At 39.8% G+C, this 27,243-nt stretch overlaps 1 protein-coding gene across 1 annotated transcript in view; it reads left to right on the forward strand.

Annotated features, from left to right (window-relative positions):
- The window catches only part of AFF3 (ALF transcription elongation factor 3), a 292,287-nt gene that overhangs the window by 42,660 nt on the left and 222,384 nt on the right, over positions 1-27,243 (forward strand). Inside the window, exons 2-3 of the mRNA XM_089511440.1 lie at positions 8,369-8,489; positions 11,169-11,957. Of these exons, the coding sequence (XP_089367566.1) occupies positions 8,369-8,489; positions 11,169-11,957 (910 nt within the window). The remainder of the gene's footprint in view (positions 1-8,368; positions 8,490-11,168; positions 11,958-27,243) is intronic.

Raw genomic sequence — 27,243 nt, forward strand, 5'->3', positions numbered from 1 at the left:
AAATGCAGTCTTTTCACTCTTTTATTTGGATGTATTACTTTTAGTAAATGGAATATAAATGATAATTTGTATAACTGTCTTCCTAACAACACTTGCTGTAGCTCTAACCCTTTCTGGATGAAGTCCTATGTATACCCTCCATCATTGGTTGTCTGACTTTCCTAATTTGGAAGGGACAATCATAATTAATCCTCTTTTACTCAAATTTTCAGCTGCTTTTAAAATGTCCCAGTTTCTCTCTCCTCCTCCAACTTTTCCCCTTTGTCCTCAGCTTACTTGCTGCAAACTGAGTTCAAAATGCAAAGGGAGTCAGCATTCTATTAACTCGGCAAGGAGAAAAGGAGAGGAGAGAAGGAGGCAGGATCTTGTCTTTTCCCAATTTGTTGTTGTTATCTGCCCTCAAGTCGATCTCGACCCATGGCAACCCTGTAGATGAGACATCTCCAAGACTCGTTATCCTCCACTGCTCTGCTCAGGTCCTGCAAATTCATACCCATGACCTCCTTAATAGAGTCCATTCATCTAGCATGTGGCCTTCCTCTCTTTCCGCTTTCCCATATCGTTCCTAGCATTATTGTTTTTTCCAGTGAGTCATGCCTTCTCTTGATGTGGCCAAAGCAAGATCAGCCTAAGGGGCTGTGCATACTGGCCATAAAGGCCAGCCTTGGGGTAGAGTTGGGGCATGGTGTCCATATGATGCAAGCCCTGACACCACCCCCATGGCGGTGTGATGCTGCGCACTGCTCCATACAGCGCTTGGTGTCACAGTGCTCCTCTGGCGCTGCGTCTGCAAGACGCAGCACCACAAGAGCACCTTAAAGCTGTGGCGCTGTGGCTATTGCACCCTTTCAAGGGTTCAAAAAAGAGCCACTCTTTGCGGCTCCTTTTTGTGCCCTGGAAAGGCCAGATAGGGGTTGTGACATGCGGTTTCTGCGGCCCCAGTCTGTGGGATATGGAGGTGGCTATAGTCTAGTCTAGTCATCTTGGCTTCCAGCGAGATTTCTGGTTTTATCTGCTCTAGGACCCATTTGTTTGATCTCTTGGCTGTCCATGGTAACTTCAGCACTCTTTCCCCAGTAGGCTTAGGAGAAAGCAAACTGCTGCAGCCTCCCCTAGTTTGAGTGTTCATTCTCATTAACAACTTTTGTCAACTTCCCCCTACTCTGATGTTGCCACATGTGTTCCAGTTTTCATCCATGAAATACTAGAAGATATGCAGTTGCAAACTGACAGAAATGGAAGAGCTATGTCCAGCTGTTACCAAGTCAGACATAAGATGTGGATTACTAAAATGTTACTACTGTAGTTTGAGAATAAACTGGCTCAGGTTGGCTCTAAGTATGGAAATGTTACTTTTGCGACTATAGTTTTTACACTGCATCTGTCCATGCTGGCGGTGGGATTCTGAAAGTTGCATTTTTTTTAAAAAAAAAATGTGAGTTCTGGGTTGTCGTACTCCTCAGTACTAAAGCAGGATCTTCAGAGAACAGAGCCCTCTTAATATTCAGAAGAGGAATGCAAGACAAGTCTGGGTAAATTGCAAGCTGTGTAAAATGTCTGGGCTGGCCAGACCCACTATGAATTCCATAAGCCTCGATTTCTTTTCTTATTTGATCATCATCAGCATCAGACTAGGCAAAAGCTTGTTGTGGTCTCTGAGACAATTGGTCAGACAAGCTTTTATTATTTGGAATACATTTCCCAGAATCCCCAAACCTTATTCCTTTCAGTGTGACAGCATCATATATACCTTTATTTGTGTAGATATTTAATATTTGTAGAATGACGGGAAAAGGGAGCATGGAACAAGTAAATTGGAATATGAAGATGGAGAGGGAAGAATGAGGCTGAGGGTGAGAAGAGGGAAGAGTAGATCAGGAGAGGTATGGAGAGAATTTTCAAGGCAATCTAGAATACTGTAAGTCACACACGTACATGCAGTCTGCCACACCAAATCCGTCTAAAGCCTAGTGAAACATAACATGACATAGTACATGCATCATTTTTCTGATTAACTTTGATGAACCTCCAGTCATTATCCATTATAGTAACAGTAAATTGGAAATGCTGCTTTGTTAGTGTAACATATATAGGCAGTTTTCATGAGTCATAGAATTAATGGCTGCTAACACTTGGCACTGATAATGAAATATCGTATTTTTGCCTTTCCTTGGAAGTAAATTAGAATACACAACTGCAATTACACATCCATTGCTTTATGCAAGAGAATAGCTAATTCTCTATTTATGTTGCTATTGTACTTTTTTTTATTAGAGAAGTAAATGGACTGAATCATGGTTATACCTATAGATAAGAACATAAGACGTTTTATGCCAATTTTAAAAAGGTTGAATACAATGAATCCTTGTTTGTTTTCCTTTTCCTCAGGTATACTGAACTGTACAGGGGCATTCTGTGAATTATCAGTATTCTTTAAAGGAAGTTTTCAGTACACGTGCAAACAATTGCTTGTGTGCATTTTTACAAGGTGAAAGGGAAATAATATCCAACATAAAATATTACAAAATAATCCCAGAGAACATATGTTTTTAATTGTTTGTTTTTCCATGGTGAAGCTTGCAGATCTGACACTTATATGCATCAAACATTTGGATAGCTGGTCTTAGAAAAGGGTTCATTACCATTCTAGGTTTTGATGAACAGAATTAATCCTTTCACATTGAATCTAGTTTCTCTCTACTGGATGTTACCAGAAGACTCTGCACGATTCTATTGGTGTTTATATGGCAGGTTTTCATGGTTAGGACAAATCATAAAAGCTATGAAGGATGGAGAATCAATATATCCAGCTTTAAAATTGCTAGGAGGTAAAGTTTTAAAACTCATGCTGCAAAGTGAAAAATGAAATTTAACCAGGCATTTTGGTGAAGGAGAAGTAATTTATTGGATGTGAGATGAAAAGCTGTGAGAGTAAACATCAATCTCATCTTAGACACATGTCACTGATTGATGTTTGCTCTGCACAGCAGCCTAGAGGTAAACTCTTTGAAATAGCATAGTAAGTACTTTATCTCTCTGAGGGAAAGAACACAGTTTTTATGTTATGTGTGCATGTGTTGTTGTTTTTTAAAAATTCTGCTACATCTTCATGTTCAATCAAAGGGAAAACTGTAAATCAGTGTAATTGTTTTGCCCTCTGGCATTTCTGTCTGTAAAAGGAAGAAAAATATTGTGGAACCCTCAAATTAACTTCTGTTTGAACTAGGTGAAAAGTCTAAGAAAAAAGTCACATGCAGTCCAAGTGTAGCATTTTATTAATCATGTCACCAGTCCATCAAAAGCTGGTACTCCATTTCATTTGCACTGTGGCTTTCTCCTTTCACTTTAAAATGCTTTTAGCACTGAGGCATGTAAAGCTTTCACTTCTGGGAAATCACCATAAGCCATTAGCCACACAAGAGTTTATAAGCACTCATTATTTTTATTTGTCTGAAAATGAAACTGATGTCAACTGATTGGCCAGCAAAGGAGCTGTACGTGACAGATCAACAGAAGAACAAAAGTAATCATGCCTGTTGGATAGCCAAGCTTTTTAACAAGATTACGCCATGTTCATACATTCATATATGGATGCTTGAAGCTACCTTATATAAAGGTAAGCTGTTGGTTCACCTAGCCTAATACAAGCTCTTAAGTACAGCATTAGGGGGGATGGCTATCTGATAGAATCAGATAGAAGATAATGTCAATGGATTGGACAGTGGGTTAAAACAGGCAAAATTAATTTCAACAGGGATAAATGTAAGGATTATATCTAGGCAGGAAAAATGAAATACATTAATATAGGATGGGGGAGATGTCTGGCTTGATAACAGTACATGTGAAAACAATCTAGCCAGCCTAGCAGACTACAATGAGTCAACAGTGTGATGTGGTAGCCAAAAAAGCCAATGCACTTCTCTAGGCTTTATCAACAGGAGTACTGTGTCTCAATCAAGGGAGAGAATAGTATCACTCTATTCTGCTTTGGTCTGACCTCACCTGGAATACTGAGTCCAGTTCTGGGCACTGCAGTTCAAGAAGGATACTGACAATCTGGAACATGTTCAGAAGAAGGTGACTAAGATGGTAAAAAGTCTAGAAACCAAGCTTTATGAGGAATGAAGGGAACTGGGTATCTTTAACTTGAGAATATAAGACTGACAAGTAATATGATAGTTATATTTAAATACCTGAAGAGATGTTATGTAGATGGTGGAGTGAGCTTTATTTCTGTTAATTCATAGACTAGAACACAAACCAATGGATTCAAATTATAAGAAAAGATGTTCCACCTGAACATTAGGAAAAACCTATTTACTGTAAAGGGTCTTCAACAATAGACTAGATCACCTCAGAGGGTAACAGACTCTCCCTCTTCAGAATTCTTGAAACGCGGGTTGGATAGCTATCTTGCAGGAGTGCTTTAGTTATGGATTCCTGTGTGGCAGTGGGGTCAGCTAAATGGACCTTCCAACTCTATACTTCTTTGTTGCTATGATGTAATCTTAACAAACAGGAGGTCACAGATAGAGTTGACTGTTATTACCCAGGAGACAACCTAGATGTTCAGTGAATGACTTCGGTGTCAGCCAGAAACCTAAAAACTGTGTGTCAGTGACATTACTAGGGTTGGTGTCATCCCAGTGTAGTAACTCATAATGAGTAACTCATGTCATCCCTAGGCTGGGAGTCACCAGGCCAATGGTCCCTCAGGAGCAGGTCGGACAACTATGAAAGAGAAAGACTCCAATCTACTTGCTCCTGACATCTGGTGGACCAGGGCATCCAAAGGGGTTGTCCACATCCCAGGTAGTTTTGGTCTACCGGCCTTGTTCACAAGTCCTCAAAACATGTAGATGTTGACATATTCTTATGTCATTATTTTTACAGCAAAGTTGAGTTTATTCTCCCAAAGGGTTCAGGCACAATTCAGTCACAGGAGAAACCTTCAGGAGTTCTCTGTGGCATGCCAACAGCATCCTGCCTGGCCTCCTTGCTGCCTCCAAGTGGACTGGTTTATTCTCAGGACCTTCAGTCTCCAGGAGTCCCAGTCTAGCTGCAGAGAGACTTGGCAGTATACTTCACACTGGAAGGTAGCTACTTCCCTCTGAGATGTCACCCAATGTAGTCCACACACCCCTGCACCCTCTAGAAACACTTCTGCTGTTTGTGGTAGGGAAAACAATGTAGAGGGGAGAAACATGGGCAGGAGTGGTTATATTAACCCTTCCATGCACATTCTTCTAATTCATTTATTCTCTTTATATCCCACCTTTACTCCAATATTGAGGAACCTGAGGGGGCTTGCAACAGGATTAAAAACAATGACAGGAGCTGAGCATGTTATAATATTAGAAACAGTTTTAAAACAATTCAAAAGCACACCAGAAAGGGTGGGAGGTACAATCTTTCCTTCCATTAAAAGCCACTTTTTACCAGCCAATCTGTGGCTAGACTGTGAACTGCCATATTATAAACCTGTTCATCCCCTCTCCTATTACTTTCCCCTTAAAGATTGTTTCTGCCACAATTGGGGGAAGATAGAAATAGGGTAAAGTAGCAGAGAAAGAGTACTCATCCCTTCTTTGTCTTATAACACAAGGTTTGCCAAGTCAGGACTACCCCATGTCCTGAGATTTGTGATGTTATAAGGGCTGCCTCTGGCGATGTCATTAAACATGATAAATTTAGCATAAACGACAGTTGTATGCGAAACAAATCAAATAAAACCACCAAGTCAAAGCAACAAGAAAAATATATCTCTTTTTCAACATGACACTCTCACCCTGAGATTCATTCCTTTTGCCTTGGGAACTGGAAAAGAGGACCTATGTACTCAGATACAGGGCCAGGCCTTGAGGTCTGGGAACTCTATATATCATCTCCTCAAATTGTGCTTGTGCTGCAGCTCTGGGCCAAAGTATGGGGTCCTGAAGCTCAGAAGCCACCCCCTCTTACAAATCACCACCCAAGAAGTGGCAGGAGATAGTGGCATATGGAGGATGCAAATTGCACCTTGTGACACCCTAGAGGTGCGTGTACACACAGTGCCGTGGTACAGCCTGTGTGGAACTGGTGCAGCAGCTGCATGAGTGAGAAAGTACATCCCTTTCTCACTTGCCCAGCAGCCACACAAGACCCAAAATGGCCATCCAGAGCTGCAGCACTGCCCTCCTTAGCAGCAGTTCTTGTGGAGAGTAAGGCTGGCACCCCCCTCCCCCACCACTGGTTGGCAGCACCTGCACTGGGTGACACCAAGCATTGGCTGGCAGAAGATGAGGGCAGTGCCAAACAGGCCCAGGGTCAGTACCTGGGCTGAAATGGGCACACAAGGTCCTGCTGGGACTGACATTGATTGCTACAGCATCCCAACTATCCTTCCCTTCCTTCCTTCCTTCTCTTTGTGTGTGTGTGTGCGTGCACGCATGTGCGCGCTAGCTATTTTAAATAGGTTGGGGCAGACCAGGCCTGTAGATAGTTACATCTTGTGTCATTATTTTTACAGCAAAGTATCAGTTACTCTCAGATATGTGTGTTTAGAGCAGGCATGGGAAGCTCTTGGACCAGGCAAGGATGTGCCTCCCCCTCATAATTTTGGAGAGAGGTGATCCCCTCCTTGGCTCTATGCTCCTGTTGGCATCAGATCAGTAGAAACACATTTCATTCTTTTTCTTTAGTCATGGTGTTGCTGTGATTTAAGTGACCTTAATGTGCAAAACTACACTTGCTCACAGCATATATTCCTCACATATAAGGCATGTAGAAGCAGATGGAAAGCTTGTAAAGCTTCAGACAGGAAGGGAATAAATAGTAGCTGTGTACTCAGACCTTAGCTAGCATCACAGAGTGGCACTTTCCCCCCTTTTAGCTCCTCATCAGTGACACAAGTATTTGGAATCACGTCTCTGTTGAAAATATTATTTTGGGCATGAAATACTTTAATTGGAGATGCTAGGCTTTAACTGGGGAGTTATGTGTGCAAAGTATATAGTTGTAGGTCGTTCCATCCCAAACATCTGATATTTTCAGTTGGTAGTGTCCGTTTGCTTTTGTGAACCCAGCTGGTTCATTCGATAGGTGGAGAGAGACAGCTGCATACCAGGTTTTGTTACTCTTGTGTGACTGCAATGAACCTCTGTATAAACTAGGACAGGGGAAACCTTTGGCTCTCCAGGTGTTTCGAGCTAAAACTTCCATAACCCCTCACCACTGGATGTGCTGGGATGTTTTCTCCTCCTCTCTATCTTGGAAAGAGCAAGATGAGACAATGATGGTGGCAGCATTGGTCATAGTTCCCACAGTTGAGAGAAAAGAAAGCCACAACCAAGGCAATTTCCCCAGTTCTTCCTTCTACAGTGGCTTTGATCTGGCAGGTACATAAAAATAGCAGGGGTCTGCATCACCTCCCATCCCCACCTTCTTCACTCTTGTCAACGTGAGAGGGCCACTACTATCCTTGTGTTTCACATTTTACTCACTTGCTTGGCAAGACTGAATTGAGGCAGGTGGCTTCTGGTGGGTGGCCCAGTCACTTGGCCCTCCCTATTCCAGCTGATCTGTGCCTTTGTCAGCCAACAGATTATCTTGGGATGGCTGTGCCTCTTGGTGCAACTGAGTCCCAGCAACTGAAATTGCTTATCTCTGTAGTAGAACCAAGACTCAAATGGATCATATTCAGGCATACATTTACATACTGATGTCTCAGTCAGGTCTTGTCTTGCTGATAGAAATAATGTTCTAAAAATATGGCTTTTCCCAAATAGTCTTTTTGATCATGGTGTCATTTCAGTCATACAAAAAACAATTGTGCAGGTGAGGTTTCATGTCCATTGCTGATTAACAAAGATCAGAAGAAGGTGCATTACTGTGAATATGTTTGCACCATGTGGCTTTAACAGCCCTGTAAGGAGCTTGTTAATGAAAAAAAGGCATCAGAGAACTCAACTAGAGTGTTATTCTAAAGCAGCATTCTAATATAACACTCAGAGGAACGGCCATAAGAAAAATATGTTCATAGTTTTTGTTTACACCTAACTGTAATTGTTGTCTCTTTTGAAAAGTACTCTTTTTTTTTTTTCAAACATGCTTTGATAAGTTCTGTCTCATTGTTATCATAAGACCTATTCAGTACAGGCTACAGACTCACTTAATATCTCATACCTCATTTCTTAAGCCTGTGTGTGAGAGTGAAAGAAAGAAAGAAAGAAAGAAAGAAAGAAAGAAAGAAAGAAAGAAAGTGTTAAGGATGGTTTTCATTCAACTGACTGATGTTCTTGTGAATTTTGTGATCTCCTTACTAATTCAGATTTCTCCTTATAGAGATTGGGTTGGTTAATTCTATTTCTTTCTCTTTCTTTTCATGTAGTGCCTTTGATCCTGACAGAAATATGTTGCGCAGGAAAGAATGGGAAAGGAGAAATCAGGATACCCAGCATGAAGATGGCATATTTAACACAGGTTACTCCCTCTTCAGTGAACCATACAAGGTAGATATATTTTTCCAATATTGCTCTCATTTGTTTGGTAGTTATTATTGCTTCCAGTAAAATAGGTAAGCACTACCTCTTATAGAACAATTTTTAATACATGAGCGGTTCTGAGTAGAGCCCATTTACCTAGAGGCAAAAGGATGAACTATTTCTAAAGTTACGTTCAGGATAAAAAACACTAGTCCTTGGGTTAAAATATTTGACCATAACTTATTTACTGTGGGGATGATAGATCAACAACATCCGAAGCAACAACACAATATCTCCTTGAATTGTGAGCAACAAAAGGGAATCCTTTTAGACCAGCCCTGGTTTGGGTTTAAATGCCCTTCTGTGTTGAGAGCATGGTCAGAGGGTGAGAGCACTGTGGAATCATCCCCTCCCTCCCAGTCTACCACCATTCAACACATCTCAGTGCAGTTCTTCCCTTGTAGACAGGGTTGGCAGGATGAAACTGAGATGAAGATGGAAGACCTCATCTCAATTTCAACCTGCCAGCCCTGTCTACAAGGGAAGAACTGCACTGAGATGTGTTGAGTGCTGGTGGACTGGGAGGGGTGGGATCACTCCACATTGCTTTCAGTCTGACCATAGGATTGTAGACTTTAAAATTCTGCCTTTTATTCTGGTGCCCATTCGAGGACATCTATGATGCTGAGCTTCTTCCTATCCTAACTGAGGTCTTGTTATGTGCCATTTCATCACTGGACTAAGCAAAAGGTTATTGCTGTACCTCTGCATCTAAACACCTGTAAAGCCCTGTCTGGCCTTACTTCTTTAAGGCTTTGACCCCATTCACCTTTAGCAGTGCTACTCATAGTGGTGGTCTAGGAACCAGTGCTGATCTGTGATATATTGGCTGCCAGTTAACGGTTTCCAGGAAATAAACAGTTATGGCCAATGGGCCCAAATATGGCCCATGACACATTGAGGAAAAGACCCTGCCAGTCCCCTATACCAGACAGCTTAAGAAGCCCTACTCTATAGTTTCTGAATTGGTCATGTCCTCTGCCCTTTCACAGCAAAAAAGGCTTCTTATGAGAGGTTGTGGGCGGGGCTGGCATAACAGACTCCATCTTGCAAGGAAACAGACTCCTCCCCTTATGTTCTCTCCCACATGCACAACAAACTTACTCAGGCAAGTGTGGTACAACTGTACCTTTAATAAGAAAATAACTTCGTATCAAGTAGATGATAACTCAAAACATAAAGTCCAGTCTTCAAGTCAGACATTCCCACTTCCCATTATGACATGGCTTGTTTCTCAAAGCTTCTCATGTGGACTCCACCACTCGTCCTCCAAATCCTCAAGGTCTCTGGTTGTCCATTCCCCAGAGCCCGCAAAAGCCCAGGCTCCCTCCTCTTGAGGGTTCTGTAGCCTCTCCTCCTCTTGGGGTCTCTGCTTTGGCCGTAGGGCCCTTCTTGGAAGAGGCACAGGGACTCTGTCCCTCTCTGGCCTCCTTAAACCCTGTTCTTTCCCTTCCCCAGCCGCTGCTGCCCGAACAGCTCTTCCACATCCATCCTCTCTCCCCGCACGCCTCAGCCCTTCTGCTTTTATAGTCCTTCCAGCTCCTCCTCCTTCCTCCACTGGCTCCACCTCTGGGTTAACTTCCTCTTTCCCCTCAACCTCCACCACCTGGCTGCCCTTAGCCCCTTCAGCTCTCTCCACCTGGGTGAGTACCTTCCTACAGAGGTTCTCTAGGGATTTATCACACGGAGGTCCTTCTGTGTGGTAAACGTCATGCAAGCGCCATGGGTGTGATCCCCCATGGCGCTACGGAAGTGTTATAGCGGCTCCCGCTCCATTCCTGTCATGCACTCATAACCGGGGGAGCCTTCTGGAGTGCTTTTCTTATTAATGGGAACCCATGGCGCTTGCGTGACGTTTGTGCACCGCTTGCATGACGTTTACCACACAGAAGGACCTCCGTGTGATAAACTCTTAGGGCTAATCACAACCAGTTAGTGCAATAAGACCAACAAAGAGCAACTGGTTTATTTAAGTATAATTGGCTGGTAGACCAAAACCCAAACCATATCTTCTTTTGTAAGTGGATACTTATTTTAAAATACAAGTGGCTGATGAAGCATAGTGCAAACTTTGTTGGCTCCTTTAAAATATCTTTGGTGCTTCAAATGAATTATCATCTGTTTAAGTAAATACCCTCATGGCTCCAGATCCTATCTGATCTTGGAAGCAAAGCAGGGTCAGCCCTGGTTAGTACAGTGGCCCCTCCGCTCTGCCACATGCCCGCACCCCATTATTTCCTATGGGGCTTGAGCATAGGCAGATTTTCCCTTACATGGGAGGATCTGGAACAGATCCCCTGTGTAAGAAGAGGACCCACTGTATTACAATGGTACCACCATTTCAGAACAAAATGACCTATGCTATCAACCTCAAAAAGGATAACGGATTTGCCTGTGAAAGACATAAGTGACCAGCCTAGTAAGGATATTTGAAATTCCTTCAGAAGACAAAAACACAAGGCTAAATAGTAATTTTTCCTTCATTCAGACTAAATAAAGGAAATGAATATTTGAAGATCTCAGATAATAAAATATCTTGACTTGGTTTTTCAATTGTTATGCTACTAAACTGCTGCACATTAACAATATGATTTTCAGTTGCTGTATTTTCTACAGATTGCCTTTTTGTTTTGCTTTGTTTTACAGACTAACAAGGGGGATGAACTCTCAAGTCGTATTCAAAATACACTGGGCAACTATGATGAGATGAAAGAGCTGTTGACTGATAGATCCAATCAAAGCCATCTTGTTGGCGTTCAAAAGCCCTGTGTCTCACAAACATCTGTGAATAAAACTGAGGAACACTTTACTGTTGACTCAAAGCCCCATACTCAGGCTTCCATTTGCAGTCCTCCAACTTCCTTGCAGGTGCCACCATCTGAACAGCTGAACAAAGCCACAACAATGAGTTGGCAAAAGTCTGGACATACTTCAGAGAGCCAGCCAAGGGGAGCCAAACATAGGCATGGACTACCTGATACACGTAATAATGACTTCAAGATAGCTAACCAAAAGAACAATTTAGAAAAGGTGAAGCTTTATGCCTCCACTCCATCATCACCATCTTTATCCAGTGCTGCCCAGGGCCCTTTATCATCTACAACTGTAGACAGCATCCGAACACAGCAGCAGCCAAAGCTGAGTTGTAGTGCAGATGTTGGAGTCCAAGCTCAAGAAAGGCCAGCAATGCATAGCAATGGACACTGTGTACAAAGTTTCCCCTCCTCAAAGCCCAGTATAGTTCAGCAAAAACCGACAGCTTATGTAAGGCCAATGGATGGTCAAGATCAGGCTCCTGATGAATCTCCAAGACTAAAGGTACCAGCTGAAACTAGCATGGTCTGTAGCTCATATAGAGGGACACCTTCAGCTAAAACAGACTCAGCTAGGACCAAGTCAAAAATGACAAAATGTAATATCTCCAAGCAAGAAGAAGTAAGTGCCAGTTAACAACAATGTGACTTATTTTTGACATTAATATTTAATTGCTTTCTCAGTATTAAGGTCTACATGCAGTTGCTAGTCCCAGTTAGATCAGTCCTATCAAATTAGCAGGTTTTACATAAGTGTTGACTTAGCATTCATCAGTCAAATCATTGGATCTACTCTAGCTTGAACTAGCAATTGACTTTATGACCAAGACTATGGAAGAGTATATTTTACTATATTTTCAATGTATTAATTGTAACTTAGCTTGCAAGTAGCAAATGTATAGTGACATCAAAGAAGTGGGGGAGAGTTCCAAATCATTTTTCTTTTTTTAAAAAAACAATTGTCTCATATATTGTGTGTAAACTGTTTTTGGCTAGTTTCAGATCTAAGAAAATATTGTCCCTATTACTATACTGGTAATCTTATATGGTGCGCTGGTTGTATGATTTTTTTAGTGACTTGATCACTATTTCCAAGGAAATGTATTTTATTCCCTGCCAAGGGAACAAACTGATCCTTTAAGTCAGTGGTTCCCAACCTGTGGGTCGGGACCCCTTTGGGGGTCGAATGACCCTTTCATGGGGGTCGCTTAAGACCATTGGAAAACACCTATTTAATTACAGTTATGAAGTAGAAAAGAAAATAATTTCATGTGTTTGGGACACCACAACATGAAGAACTGTATTAAAGGGTCACGGCATTAGGAAGGTTGGGAACCACTGCTTTAAGCAAATACAGTAGTAGAGTGGGCTCTTGGTTTCTGCTGGGGTTGGTTCCAGGACTCCCCTAGATACCAAAATCCATGGATGCTCAAGTCCCATTAAATACAATGGCATAGTAAAATGGTGTCCCTCATTAAAAATGGCAAAATCAAGATTTGCTTTTTGGAATTTATGTATTTTAAATATATTTTCAAGCGGTGAATGCTTGAATTCCTGGATAAAGAATCTGTGGATATAGAGGGCCAACTGTAATTGATGAACAGCAGCCTCTAAGATTTGAAATAGATAGGATAGATCTGTATACTTGGTATTTATATATATAGATGTTTTTCTTTCTTGATGCATTGATAAACAGATTTGGTCATCACTCAACCAGGAGATTGTTGCTGGTAAAAAAAAATCCTTTCTATGCTACTAGTGCTTGTAGTGCTCAGATAAAGAATGGGATTAATGTAGTTGTTAATTTGCCATGGGCACCTACTGGACAGTTTTTGTGTCATCACTGCTGGCATTTGACATGACCCTTTTTTGAGTAAGTAGGTCTCACCAAATGGGACAGCAAGATATGATTGTTCATGATTTATGAGAACTTGATTGATGATTTTAAAAACCTTAAGAGTTACCAGTATTATTTCTCAAAACTACTTGTGCAGCTTTTGGCTCCTTTTGTTTTTACAAGTGTGAAGGAATTTACAACTGGGAAAAATATATATCTGTTAAAACAGTTAATGCCAAATCTACCTTTAAAAAGGGATGCAAAGAAGAGGATTGTGTCTTACAATTCAAGATCCTCTTCCTCATTTGCTCCTGAAAGCTTTCATTTCTACAGGCCATGAAGTTGGCTTCAGTACAAATGAATCACAGGAAATAGCACTTGAATACAAATTATAGGCCGTTAATTTTAAATATGCAGGGAAGGTTGATTTCCCCTGCAGTTCAGTTCCTCATTTAATATTGTTAATCAGCTTTGGAAAGCTCTCAATATCTTGGCATAAAGTGAATCTTATAATAATTTTCAAAAATTATTTTAATGAGAATACCCTAGCTATACTTTATGTATAAAGGCACCAAGTGTTCATTCAGTATTTAATTTTTAGGAGTCAGTTTCATCAGTATCAATCAGAATTCATATCCGACCTCCTGGACCTTTCAGAAACCATCCTACTTCTGAGTGTAAATGATAGCCTCTCATCTCAAGTGCTGCTGTTTCACATTTAGAGTTTTATTGTAAGCTGCTTATGAATTATATTATAAGAATGAAAGTCTGATGTACTGAAGAGAAAAATCTTAAAGAAAAGGCCTCAGAGAGACACTTGTTCCCAGTATTGCTCTTCAAAAATTATTTGCTGTAGATGCCTGCATTTTCATTTACCTCAGACTTCTGATTTATATATTGTTCTGACTAGGAATAAAAAGCCAAGGTCCAGTGGCTGGATTCAGAAAAATGCATTCATTTTAAACTATCTTTTATGCACTTCCATTTTAGAGTGTAGGCCAATACAGTATATCTACTCAAATATAAATCCCATTGACTTCAGTGGCCCTTCCTCCCAAGTAAGTGGCTAGAGAAGATTATTGTCTATCGCACAGGCCCTGGAATGGGCTTGTCGCGTTCTAAAAGAGAATGTTATGGGGATCGGAGGGGGCAAAGAACGCTGTTTACCGCACAGTAAGAACTCTGCTGCTGCCACCGATCATTCCCATCACGTTCTGAATGTGTTCCCCAGGGGATGATTTTCAGTAATGCTTGAGAACGTTCCCATCCGGAACGTGATGGGAATGATCGGTGGCGGCAGCAGAGTTCTTGCTGTTCAGTGAGGCTTCTTCCAGGTCAGCATGTATAGGGTTGCAGTTTTGCCTCCTCTATAGTGCTTTTGCAATTGCAGAAGTAAGTGGTGCAGTTTAGAAGTGGTGGTATTCGGTTGTAATAATCTTTTTATTTGGTGCCATTGTGTTAAATGACAATTTCCTTAGTAAGAAAATACATGTAGTTATCTCTTTCCCATTATAGTTGACAATAAACTTCAGTCATTTGGGGGAAGTTTCTGGCTTTAGGAACATTCGATCCATTGGGAGAGGCAGGGAAACATAAATAAAATTTTATTATTTTTTATTAATATTTATTTATTTTATATTTTTATCAATAAATTGCATTTAGGAATTTGGAAGAATTACAGAAGACTATTTGGAGTATTAACAATTGTGGTTTTCATGAATTTGCTTTTATAATCCGTATCAGTTCATAAGGTAGACTTCAACTATCCAACGCTGTGCACTATATCTGGATTGTTACTGACTCTTTTAATTTTGTTTTGATTTTGCATGGAAGCACAAATAGCTTAAAAGAAAAATTTGGACTTGTTTCTCAGAAAGCTAAGTTGCTGACTAGTTTGTTTGGACAATATTTTGTTGTGGTGTTCTAACTGCTAATTACAAAAAGATCTGTATGAATTATCAACTTTGTAAGACAACAGCCAGCGCTGGGATGCGTCTTGGGATCCAACAGACTGGAAATAGTTCTGTTCTCAGCTCTCTCCCCATCATATTGCAGCCCTCTGCCCCTCCAGAAAATCCTATTCTGAGATGTGGTGGAGGGAGGAAGAGTAGAATGGCATGGGATACAACACAGTAGGATGCAGTGTAAATGTGGACTTGATGTAAGTTAGGATGTGTGTGTATAAGTGCTTTCTGCTGTATGAACATTTAATTGGATACAAGCCCAAGGAAACACATTCTGAGTACAGCATAAGATACATTAGTTCAGTCAATTTTTCCAACACTGAAATATGTCCCATGATGTTCTTCTTCACTGAGTCAACTATCCTGATACTTCATCCAGATAAGTCTAAATATGCCATTAAGAATGTAATAATCACATTCTATGTAATCGTTCAACATCAATCATACAGTATATTAAATTACAGATGTCTCATCATTGCTAAGGTTTTTCCCCAGATCAAATACAGAAAGAAGACTAGAGGGAGTAGCAAGTCAAACAAATAGTCACATTTAGGTTTTATGAATAGTTGAATACTACCCACTGACCTCAGTAACCTCTTTGTTCTCTTGCTGGGCTTTGACCATTAATGTGTAAGTAGGCTGTTTGTGAACATCAACAATAGCAGCAGCTTGTTAGGCAAACTTGTCTAGTGGTGTGGCATAACCTGACTCGGGTTTTGTTCTTGCAGGTGAATACTCAGTGTATTCTCTAATGTACAGTAAGATCATGTTTCAAACACAAATATACAGTATCTGTATGGAACAGAGAGAGTGAATGGGAAAAATCATGACTCAAATGTCCCAGTTGTTGTGGAGCTCACATTCTACACTACACATTAAAAGAGACAGAAACGAAGCTGTTCTCCTCTGAAGTCCTGTTATTCAGTGTGCCACTTAGCCATTGTGATGTGTTGCCACCCTTTATTCATTGTGTGCTCATTCCAACCCCCCAGTTATAAGCATGACTATAAGAAACAGCCATTATTTACTAAATCAATAAGTTTACCAGCTTTACCCCATCTCCTCAAAGTGTATGTGGAAGGGGGGAGGATAAATAAAGCATTCTTTGTATCTGAAAGCAAGCTGACAGCTCTGTTAACTTGATTCACTACCAAATGGCATGGAAAGAAAGGAAATGGCATCAGTCTTGTCACAGGGAACAAAAGAAAGAGGAGTTGACTGTATGTGACTACAGGTCAGGCAGTCTCACCTAGATGATCCCAAACCCAGCTAGTCTGAGTAGATACACCTTGTCTTGTTAGGCAATCCTGCTTCTAACCACAATGATGAAACACATGAACACTGAGACAGACAAACAAAAAACACAACCTCGGGTTATTTTAAAAACTTGGAATAATAGTGCAGTCGATTTATCCCAATGTCCCTGCTGAGGTCACAGAAATATTTGGGACTGCTCCAGGAGCCATTTACGCTACATGAATATAGCCCTACATTCTACTTAGAACCTAATAATAATAATAATAATAATAATAATAATAATAATATAGTTTATTTATACCTCCCGCCTCTCCCATGGATCAAGGCGGGATTACAACCTTAAAAGACACTTAGTACAATTTACAATCAATTTACATAGAGTTGAATCATAGAATTGGAAGAGACCACAAGGGCCATCCAGTTCAACCCCCTGCCATGCAGGAAATCACAGTCAAAGCATCCCTGACAGATGGCCATCCAGCCTCTGCTTAGAGACTTCCAAGGAAGGAGACTCCACTGTCAAACAGCTCTTTCTGTCAGGAGGCTCCTCCTAATGTTGAGGTAGAATCCCTTTTCCTGTAGCTTGAATCCATTGTTCCGTGTTCTAGTCTCTGTAGCAGCAGAAAACAGGCTTGCTCCATCCTCAATGTGACACCCATTCAAATACTTAAACAGGTCTATCATATTACCCCTTATCCATCTCTCCATACCCAGCTCCCTAAGTCTTTCCTCATAAGGCATGATTTCCAGACTCTTCACCATTTTAGTTGCCCTCCTCTGTCAACATCCTTTTTGAATTGTGGTGCCCAGAACTGGACACAGTATTCCAGGTGAGGCCTGACCAAAGCAGAATAGAGTGACACTATTATTTCCCTTGATCTAGACACTATACTTCTATTGATGTACCTAAAAATCACGTTGGTCTTTTTAGCTGCCACATCACACTGTTGACTCATGTTCAACTTGTGGTCTACTAGGACTCCTTCAATGGAAACATCCTGTAGAATCTTGGTTCTTGTAGTTGTTGAGAATTTAAATAGCCCTCTCTAAACTGCAAATCCCAGGATTCCAGAGGATGCCTCCATATCAGTTAAAGTGCAGCATTGTACTATAATTGTGTGGTGTGAATGGTTCCCCAGTTAAAGTCGTTTACCATTCATAGGGGAGGCTCAGGACTAACCTTGGATTTTTTTAGCCCTACACAGAATTTTTTTTAAACTCAGTGTTCATATTGCCTTTCACATCTCAAGTGCACCTCCAGAGTATATCAACTTTATGGCTGCCATCCTGCATTGCAGTTACAGATTTTTAAGGTAGAGTTACAGATCCATAACTGCTACATGTTCAGCTATTCTACATATTCATGATGATGGTACTATTGCCATGATCATAAGTACCCCCCAAATCCACCTTAAACTTAAGGAAGCTGCTCCACATGATGGAAGTCTGTGGTATGGTTAGGTGGGGCAGTCTGTGATGGGTCAAATCACCTGACGTGTTCCACTTGACCGTGCTGAAGTTTAAAGTGGGTTTTGGAAGTGGATTCTTTAGGTAAATTTTATCTATATAATTAATTCAGCCTCAGGGGAAGGCAATGCAAAACTTCCTCTGAACAAATCTTGCCAAGAAAACCTCGTTGAAAATTACTTGAAAGCAAACAGCAACAGAAATTCGTAGCTATGATTGTGATGCAGAATTTTAGCACATGCAAAATATTTTTTTGTCTTCAAGTAAACATTTGTGATTGCTGTCATTTGTCCTCCCATAAAATTATAACTAATGGTTCCCAGTGTACTTATGAGAAGATCTTTTATTGTCTCACAAAGAGGGAAAGGGAGATCAAATTGTAATTCAAGTCTTAACTATGATAATTTCTTTCTTCACAAATTACTATTTGGAAGAAGCATTTGCTCTGATTTCCACTGTTTGCCACTTTAAGCTTTGGAGAAAATCATTTACAGTAGCAAAAGTAGAAGAGCATGGCTGTTGAATCTAGACATTTATCTGAAATGCCATATTACACGAACCCATTAATGTCAAGACGTATCTTCAGAGCATCACATAAAAAGTCTGACCTTTCCTGGGTTCTTGATTATTTTTTGTCTCTCTCAATTAAGAAACTGTTCAGAAACCAGTTCACTGTGTGACCCTGACTATATAAATCTACACTGATAATTTCATGGTACTTCTACATTAGAAATTATGGTGTATCTATGGACATAACTTAACTGCTCTACCTCAGTACATTGGAGAGACTGTAAAATATGCTGTTCAGGAATTTCTCTGGTACATACTTTAATCATTGCAATATAAAGGAGAGTATGATAGTGACTTTCAATAAGTAGGATCAAACTGGTGGTTAAGACATGAAAACCTCACTTAGGTCATGTTGAATCATGGGAACAATAATTTAAAGTGGAGTAAGAGCAGGGAGAAGGGCAGTGCTGAACCTTTGACCTATCTGTGGTTTCCTCCCCAAAAGTTGCTCACCAGCCACTTTCCCGCTTCTTGATTCTGATTTTTGAGTCCAACTGAAAGAAGGAACAGCTGGGTAAAGCTATTTTTGGGAGAAGACACACCCATTGAGGAGAGTTCAATCAAAATCTACCCTCCTGTTACTGAAAACGATTAGACCTAGTTCTACCCTCTGAGGCAACAGAGAGCAAGCCACAGGCTCCTCTTTTTGGCTGACATTGAGGTATTTAGAGGGCAGTCATGTCACACCTCACTCTTCTCTTCAACAAGCTGAACATGATTAGCTATTTCTACTTCTCCTCATAGGTTTTGTTCTCTGCACTGCTTTTCATACTTCTTCTTCTCTGAACCCACTCCAACTTGTCTTAAAATGAGGAGCTCAGACCTGGGCACTATTTGAGATGAGGCCTGACCAGCACAGAATATAGTGCTGCAACTATTATTTGTCTTGATTTGGAACCTATGCTTCTACTAATGCAGACTGAGATTACATTTGCCTTCTTTGCTGCAGCATCACACTGCTGGCTCGTGTTCAAAGATTATTAGCATCCTTGGTTTTCATAATTTAAGAAGCAGCTGCAGTGTGTTTGCATATCTGATCAGAATCACCAGTGCAGAGTATAAATAGGATTTCTTTAAACTATCCCTACTACCCCTCCTTCCTTCCTGATGTAAATAGTCTCGCACTGCCCCAAACAGCTTTTAGCCTGACACAAAATTGGGGGGCTTCTATCAGCCTGCTCAGGAACACATTTTTTTCTTCTAATGCAGTTTTCTATAACATTCAAATATAAAGTTTTTTATGTATATTTTTAAACCAAGCAATTTTATTTTGTTTTACTTTATTTTTGAACTTTGCATAGGAGTTGCAACCCAATGTTCATCCAGTTGCACGCAGTCTGTCATTTCAGTGAAATATAGACTTGAAGGAACATCTAAATATCCATTCTCTTTCAAGTAATGGAATTTGGAATCATCAGCATCTATGGTAGGATGTGCCTGTGAATGTGAATAGTTTATGGGCATTGCACAGCTGTCTGTGAAATATGGAATTGGACCAATTCCCCCCCCCCCCCCGAGTGCACATTCCTCTAGAAGGCAATGTAATGCAGACAGGCCATTTGCACGAGGCTTCACATCCTATTTAGCTCATTTATCAGATTCTATGGGTGGGTATTACAGGATGGGAGAAAACATGAGATTAAATATATCCATCTGCTCTGGGACCCATTCCTTTCAATTTGCTAAAGGTACTCCTCTCCACCTCAAATGCTGTCTAATGGAATTTTCAGTTTCCAAGCAGTTTCTTGGAATATGGTTGTTTATAGGCAAAAGCTTCTAATTCCTTAGAATGTTCCCTGGAACTGGTGAGGAACTGGTGAGGAATCACAAAGTTCCTCACCAGTTCCCTGGAACTGGTGAGGAACCATTCTCAAAGTTCTCTTTCCTGGCCTCTCTATGAAAACAGCTTGCAAGAGAACTTAGTAAGGCTATACTGATTGAGGCTGAGCAAGCCTAGAGGCAGCATGTCATAGTGTTTTTGAGTGCTGGACTATGACTCTGTAGCCCGGGGTTCAATTCACAACTTGGCTATGAAACTCACTGGGTGACCTTGGGCAAGTCCCCTAAGAGGAAGGCAATAAGCAAAGCTCCTCTGAACAATTATTGCCAAGAAGAGCCTATGGTATGAGTTGCCCTAAGTTGAAGGCACACAACAACAACAACAAGCAAGCAAGCAAGCAAGCTTATCCTCATAGCCTCCACCAACACAATTCCCTACCAGGTCCATTTTTTAATCTATAAAATCCACATTGCAATTATAAAGATCCCACTCTAGTCAACAAAAGCATTGTAACTTCTGGAGGGAGGGTTGATACCTAAAAGAATTCAGAGCTATGGTGCCAGGTATTGCTGAATGTCAACCAAGTAAGTGTATGGTTATTGTATGTTGCAGGGCACAGCAAGAAAAGGTTTTAGAACTGGAAGTACCTTCACATGCCTGCTAGTGAAGCAGAAAAATATTTTGGATCTTGGATCCAGAGAATTGGGAACATCTGCCATTTATATAAAAGAGATTATGGAAAGAGAGGGATCAAGGTTGGGAGAGAGCAATTTATTATTGATTAGAACACATTAAAAGACTTTCTTGTGAGCAGCCTCTGGAGTTTGGCTTTCTACATGCCTAATATCATCCTAAACAATACAGGGAAGATTTCATCCAACTACTCCAAAGAAATTGTGGAGGAAACACTGGTCAAGGAGATAATTAAGGAGAAACTAGATGTAAAATATGTAGGCTGCACTTTTTATGCTGATGAGGAAAAATGAGAAAAGGTTGTTTTTCTGTGTATATGATACATTATATGGACATATCTTATATATTGTATGCATGTATGTATATTGAGGTAATATATATACATTATACATTTATGTATACATTATACATTATGTATAAATGTTTGTATACATTATTTATGTATACTATTATGTATATATTATGTATACACATACCGTTATGTATAAATGATGTATATACATTATATGTACATTTTATGAAGTGAAGCCCGCTGGGGTGTGCATATTTGAGTGCTGGACCACAGCTCTGGAGACCAGAGTTCAATTCCCTGCTTGGCTATGAAACACATTGGGAACCTTGGGCAAATCACATACTCTCTATGCAAAGGATAGATCTAGAAAGAGGAAAGAAGAAAGGAGGCTCACAAATTCTAAATGCCCAGGTCATCTTGTTGATGCAAGGTAGGGACTGTCATCTTATTGGCGTAACATGAACAAATTAATCTGCACACAAAACACAATGCAATTAAATTTCAGGCAATAAATTTAAAAGCTCTTTGAAATGTCATTCTGCCTCTGGGTGAGTCTTTCTTTTAAATTTGAAGTCAACATGCAAGAAGCTTCTAAACCTTCTCAGTGAGTCAGCTGCATGCATTAGTGAATTTATACTGTGAAACTGGAAAAATGACCACATAAGATTATTTTCATTTGTTCATAACTTGTTTGATAATTGTCCTCAAATTGATGGCAGCTGCAAGAGTATAAAAATTTGATTGAACCAAGTATAAATATAGTCAGCAATTTAGGCTGTTCGAATTCAGCATGAAAATGTATTTTGATAATAAGTGGATTCCTATCTAAATTCATGAGTTCATTTCATGACACTTTGGGTTAAGCCTGAAATAGATTAATCTTTTTTTCTGATAAAGTTTCATAAGCTGTAGTTTCTCTGGTGAGCACATTTAATTGGATATTAAATAAAGTGCTTATCTTTATACCAACACGTTTTTATAGCTCTTTGTTTCTTACCTGAGTTAATTTTTTTTCCAGTCAAGGAACAAACCAGAAGCACACAGATGTTTGATTCAAACATTTTACTGATTAGACTGGAATTAAAATATATGTTAAACATAGGATATAAGTGTAGGTTTCAGATTAAAAGAATGGAAGTTGAGTTCTGTTAGAAAGAATTAATAACAAGGCTTAGAATTTACATAGGGTTTCTAAACTGTTTGTGCTTCATCTAAAACTGCTCAAAGGTCTTCACAACAGTCATGTTAGGTAGATCATTATTAACTATCTCCCCTTGGTAGATGGCAGTGTTGGTGAGTTTGTGACTGAACTGAGATTTGAAATGGGATTCCATATTATCTCTTTAACAGCATTTATGGCCAGCAGTGTCTTTTGAGCAAAGCAGAGGAGCACCTCCTCCACATCCCTCTGCTCAGCCCATGAGTTATTTTTACAGATATTAGAGTACACTATTTTGACATCAGAAAAGGAATTTCACATTCAACTTTCCAAAACAATTTCCAGTAATCTATTCTGACAGTAATACACATGACAGTCACAGGAAGACTACCCAGTGCCCAAGCCATGTGAAAAGTGGGAGAGTTGAGTTCTCTTCCCAGCTTCATTGCTTGTCATTTTATTAATGAGAGGATTAGTGGAGGTTAATTTCCATTCTCCTCTGTTGCTGTGATAAAAGTTAAGATTGTTGTACATTTATACTTTAAATCCTCTTGATTTCTTTAATTCTACAGATTGTTGTGTGGTTTGAAGGTGATAAAGATATCAGCCATCTTCCTGTGGCTAGTGCAGGCCATCCTCTGACTAATACGTGATTCAAATGGGTTTGGGATGTACAGTAAATCAGTAGGAATCTAACAGTTAATATTCATATAGTGGACTTCATAATATTAAAGTATCTCCCTGGTTTTCTCGTGACAGCTGAAGAAATTATTCTTGATTTGCTTGTCTAGCAGTTGATACTGTAGCCTCAGACCATTCAGCAAAAGAACTCACATTGCTAGCAGGAAAAAGGTACCTTAATAAAATCTCACGTTCCTTCTGATTTGGAGGTAGAGAGTAAAGGTTTTGTCCTATCAGTGAAGATGGATAGATCAAGCACCAGAGACAACACATTTGGTCTAAACCTATGGTTTATGAGATCAATCTCTGAAAGGTCATAGTGCTTAAGAAATGAAATCAACTCTATAAAAGCATGAGATCAATGCTACAAAAATTACATGAAGCGTTTGGCTAATAACAGTCTCCAAAATATATTTGCAACAACTTATTTTCAATCTATCATATGTCTTTGCCACACATCAAGTTTGCCATTGTTCATCAACAGAATACACTTATTTTCTACAGTTTACACAAAGCTTTACAGTCTCACAAGCCTTCATTGCAAATGACTTTCTTGGATAACTCCAGGGACAGATGTATCTAACAATAATTATATGCACATGCAGTGCAATTCTTTGCCAACTAGTTCTCATTAAAGTCTTGACATTAACCATTTGCAGGTAATTATGCTTTACGACATTATTTAGTCTACAGGATGGCACTAATGATGCAGTAGCACTAATTACTTTCATTGGTTTTGTGCTTGAACAGGGTGAGACAGATAGCTGTGGTTTCAGTTAGAGGCATGCAGATTTTTCTACACAAGCACCTCTCTGGGTTTTTTAATCACAAGCACAGCTATGTACAGATGATACTGTGTACACAGACACAGTTGCCTGAAGTATACGTGTTAGCTTTTACCATCCCTAAGATCAGCCACTTCAAATTTATCTACATAAGACAATGTGAATAACTGAAAAATATCCACTTTTAGAATATTGTCCAGTGGAATTCTCAAAATGAAATTTTAAGTGATAAACCCAGGACTTCATTATTGCCATTGTAACAGTGGGGCTATCTCACGACTAGCTTTAGCTCAGTGCAATGGTGGGGCTAACTTGAGTCGAACCCCCTTCCCCGATGTTAGGCTATTTTCTAACTTTCTTAGATGGGTTTTTAGGAAAAGGAAACAAACAAACAAAAAAGAACCACTTTATTGTAACAGTAACAAGCACTTTTTGGGGTTTTTGAATAAGTTACAAAATGAATTCTTTTAACAAGCTGAGTGTCCTTTATCCAGAATTCTGAAATCCAAAATATCCAAAATCCGAAATTGTCAAAATGGGTGACGAAAATAGTTACATCTTTGCTTTTCAGTGTATACAAACTACATTTCATGCACAAAATTAATTTTAAAAGGGTGTATAAAATTATCTTAAAACTATGTGTACAAGGTGTGTAAAAAACATAAATGAATTTCATGTTTAGACTTGGGCCCCGTCTCCAAGATATATATATATATAATTCCAAATATCCCAAAATCAAATCAATCAACCAATCAATAAATAAATATAAAACTTCTGGTCTCTAGCATTTCAGATAAGGTAGACCCAACCAGTTAAAAAACAACTTTTCAGACCCAGGGGAAAAAGGCTCATGGAGCAGATGTTTACAGCAGAACACCAGGCCCAAGCAGATCTTGTAAAACAAATGTTTAGCTCTTTGCAGCCTGTTCTTGTGTCTGTAAGATTTGATTATAATCATAACTATCCAAAGAAGAGCTGAGATGCCAGTGTGTCTTTTAAAAAGTGGATTGAATGTATCTGCTGACATTCAGTTCAACAAACCCCCATGGATACCAAAATGCATGGATGCTCAAGTCCCATTAAATACAATGGCAGAGTAAAATGATATCTCTTATATAAAATGAGGAAATCAAGGTTTGCATTTGGGAATTTATATTTTAAAAAGTATTTTCATGCCATGGATGCTTGAATCTGTGGATAAGGAATCTGTGGATACTGAGGGCCAACTGTATTTCCAAAAGTATCCTGAACACCTTTGAAATAGTAGCCTTGAGCATTAATGTTAATAAATAGCTGAACTGGAGTGGTTCAAGAAGTTGCCTAGAGAGGAAGTAGGTCAATATAAAGAAGTAATGTCTGCCATTGTGGGACCTCTTGATATATACAAGATAATGCATTGCTGATGCCTCCAGAAAATAAGATGTATCCTGAGAAGGCACCAGAGAATGCAAAAGATGAGGGTTAATTGTTGGTGTAATATATTCGATGGATAATTCATTCCACTCCCCTGTTGGGTTAAAAATAAATTAAAATAAAAGACAGAACACACATTGCGACTCTTCTGTAGACAAAGAACACATGGCCAGTGACAGGATGTATTTATCAAAGGCAATCTTATTGGAAACATTATCTGTATTGTTTATCGTTTTATGAATAGGGATGAGATATGAGTGAGGTGGGGGAATCTGGAATGGCACTGTGCACAATTTTTATCTGGACTGTCAGATATGTTTTATAATATGGAACATTCCACAAACATAATAATACACCTCTGCTTGGCATCATACATTGATATTTATTTTGCTGTTTAATCGCTTGAGTTTAGCTTTTATAGTGCTACGTTGTTTTTATGAGACCCCCCTCTCTAAAGAAAACTCACCACTACACATCCTGAGCTTTTTGGAAAGGGGAAGATATAAACAGGAGCTCTTAAGAACATCTGCATAATTAAAATAGCAATACATTTCACACATTTTGCAATTAAATTAAGTGGCAGTCACATAAAAATTGCATTCATGGGATCAAGAACACATTCTGCTTAATTATTACCTGACTGAATTCAAGGTTCGTTGTGTGTTATCAATTGTATCTGCATGCAAGGTATTACAATGGGTTTGTATTTGGAAAATCTTTAAGAACAGAAAATGCAAATTTCTTTTAGTTGGATAGTGCAAGGTTTTCTGTATGCAAATATATCACATCTGTGTATTTACTTTGCAGTAGGCATAACTAGCAAGTGTTTAGTGATGAAATCTGTTCTTAGTTATGATAGCAGCTGTCAGAGGAGGAAGTTTTTTCTTCCTTCTTATGCAAAGTTCCCTGATTTACTTATTTTCATCTGCATTTGTCAGGGTTGCCAGTGCAAAGAGAGAAGCCTTTATCAGTGGCTTCAGTTTGTTTTCTGTGTGAGAGCCTGGGCAAATTGACTAAATCTGCACAGCAGGAAAGTTTTATCTTTCCTCCTCATGCATTACAAGCTGTTGTTTCTATAACCTGTAAAACTACTCATCAAATGGCTTAGCCTTAATTGCTCTGGTAAGTATTTTTAAGCAGCACTTCTTGGACATTTACTGGGACTTGCTAAAGGATTCTAAGTATGAAAATTCTCTGGAGCAGACAGAATTAGCGGAGAGCCACCATAGTGTAGTGGTTTGAGTGTTGGAAAGCCACTCTGGAGACCATGGTTTGATTCTCAGCTCAGCCATAAAAACCCACTGGATGACCTTGGGCAAGTCACAAACTCTCTGGCTCAGAGGAAGGCAATGGCAACCCCCCTGGGAAGAGACTTGCAAAGCAAACCCCCTGATAGGTTTGCAAGCAGTAAATGATTCATGTAATATATTTGGAGAAGGGAATCTTTGCATGAGGATCATTTGTTTTATCTGGTTTGTTTCTTAGAACTACCAACAGTTCTGCTCAACAGGATGGAAATAATTAGACCTTTTAAAAGATGGCCCTGTAGAAAAATAGTTGTTTTTCTGTGAGCAAGGAAACTTGGGCCCGGTACATACCGCCAATAAGCAGTATACCAGGGCCAATTCTAGGGTTAGGGACTGTGCAGCAACCGCACGGTCCCTAACCCTAGAACGTAATGGAGGCGTAACAATGGCGGCACCCTGTGTACAAGAGCACCACCATTTTTACATAAACACCGTGTGGTGTCCACACGTTGCCATGCGGTGCTTACATAACGAGTGCACCACTGGTGCACTTGTTACGCTGCCCCTGCGGCTTTAAAAGAACCCACTTTTCATGGGTTCTTTTTCTGCCGGAGGGAAGCCGAGCAGTTTGGCGGCTGTGCTGTGTGTGAGTGTGTGTGTGTGTGTTATCATTCTGTACCTACTTACCCATTTATTTGGGAATAATCCTATGTATACCTACTCATATAAATTTAATAAACCCCTTTCCCAATCAAGTACGTAT

This window comes from Sceloporus occidentalis, unplaced genomic scaffold (assembly GCF_023333645.1).
Source record: "Sceloporus occidentalis isolate IW3139 unplaced genomic scaffold, rSceOcc1.0.p SCAF_2, whole genome shotgun sequence".
Lineage (NCBI taxonomy): Eukaryota > Metazoa > Chordata > Lepidosauria > Squamata > Phrynosomatidae > Sceloporus > Sceloporus occidentalis.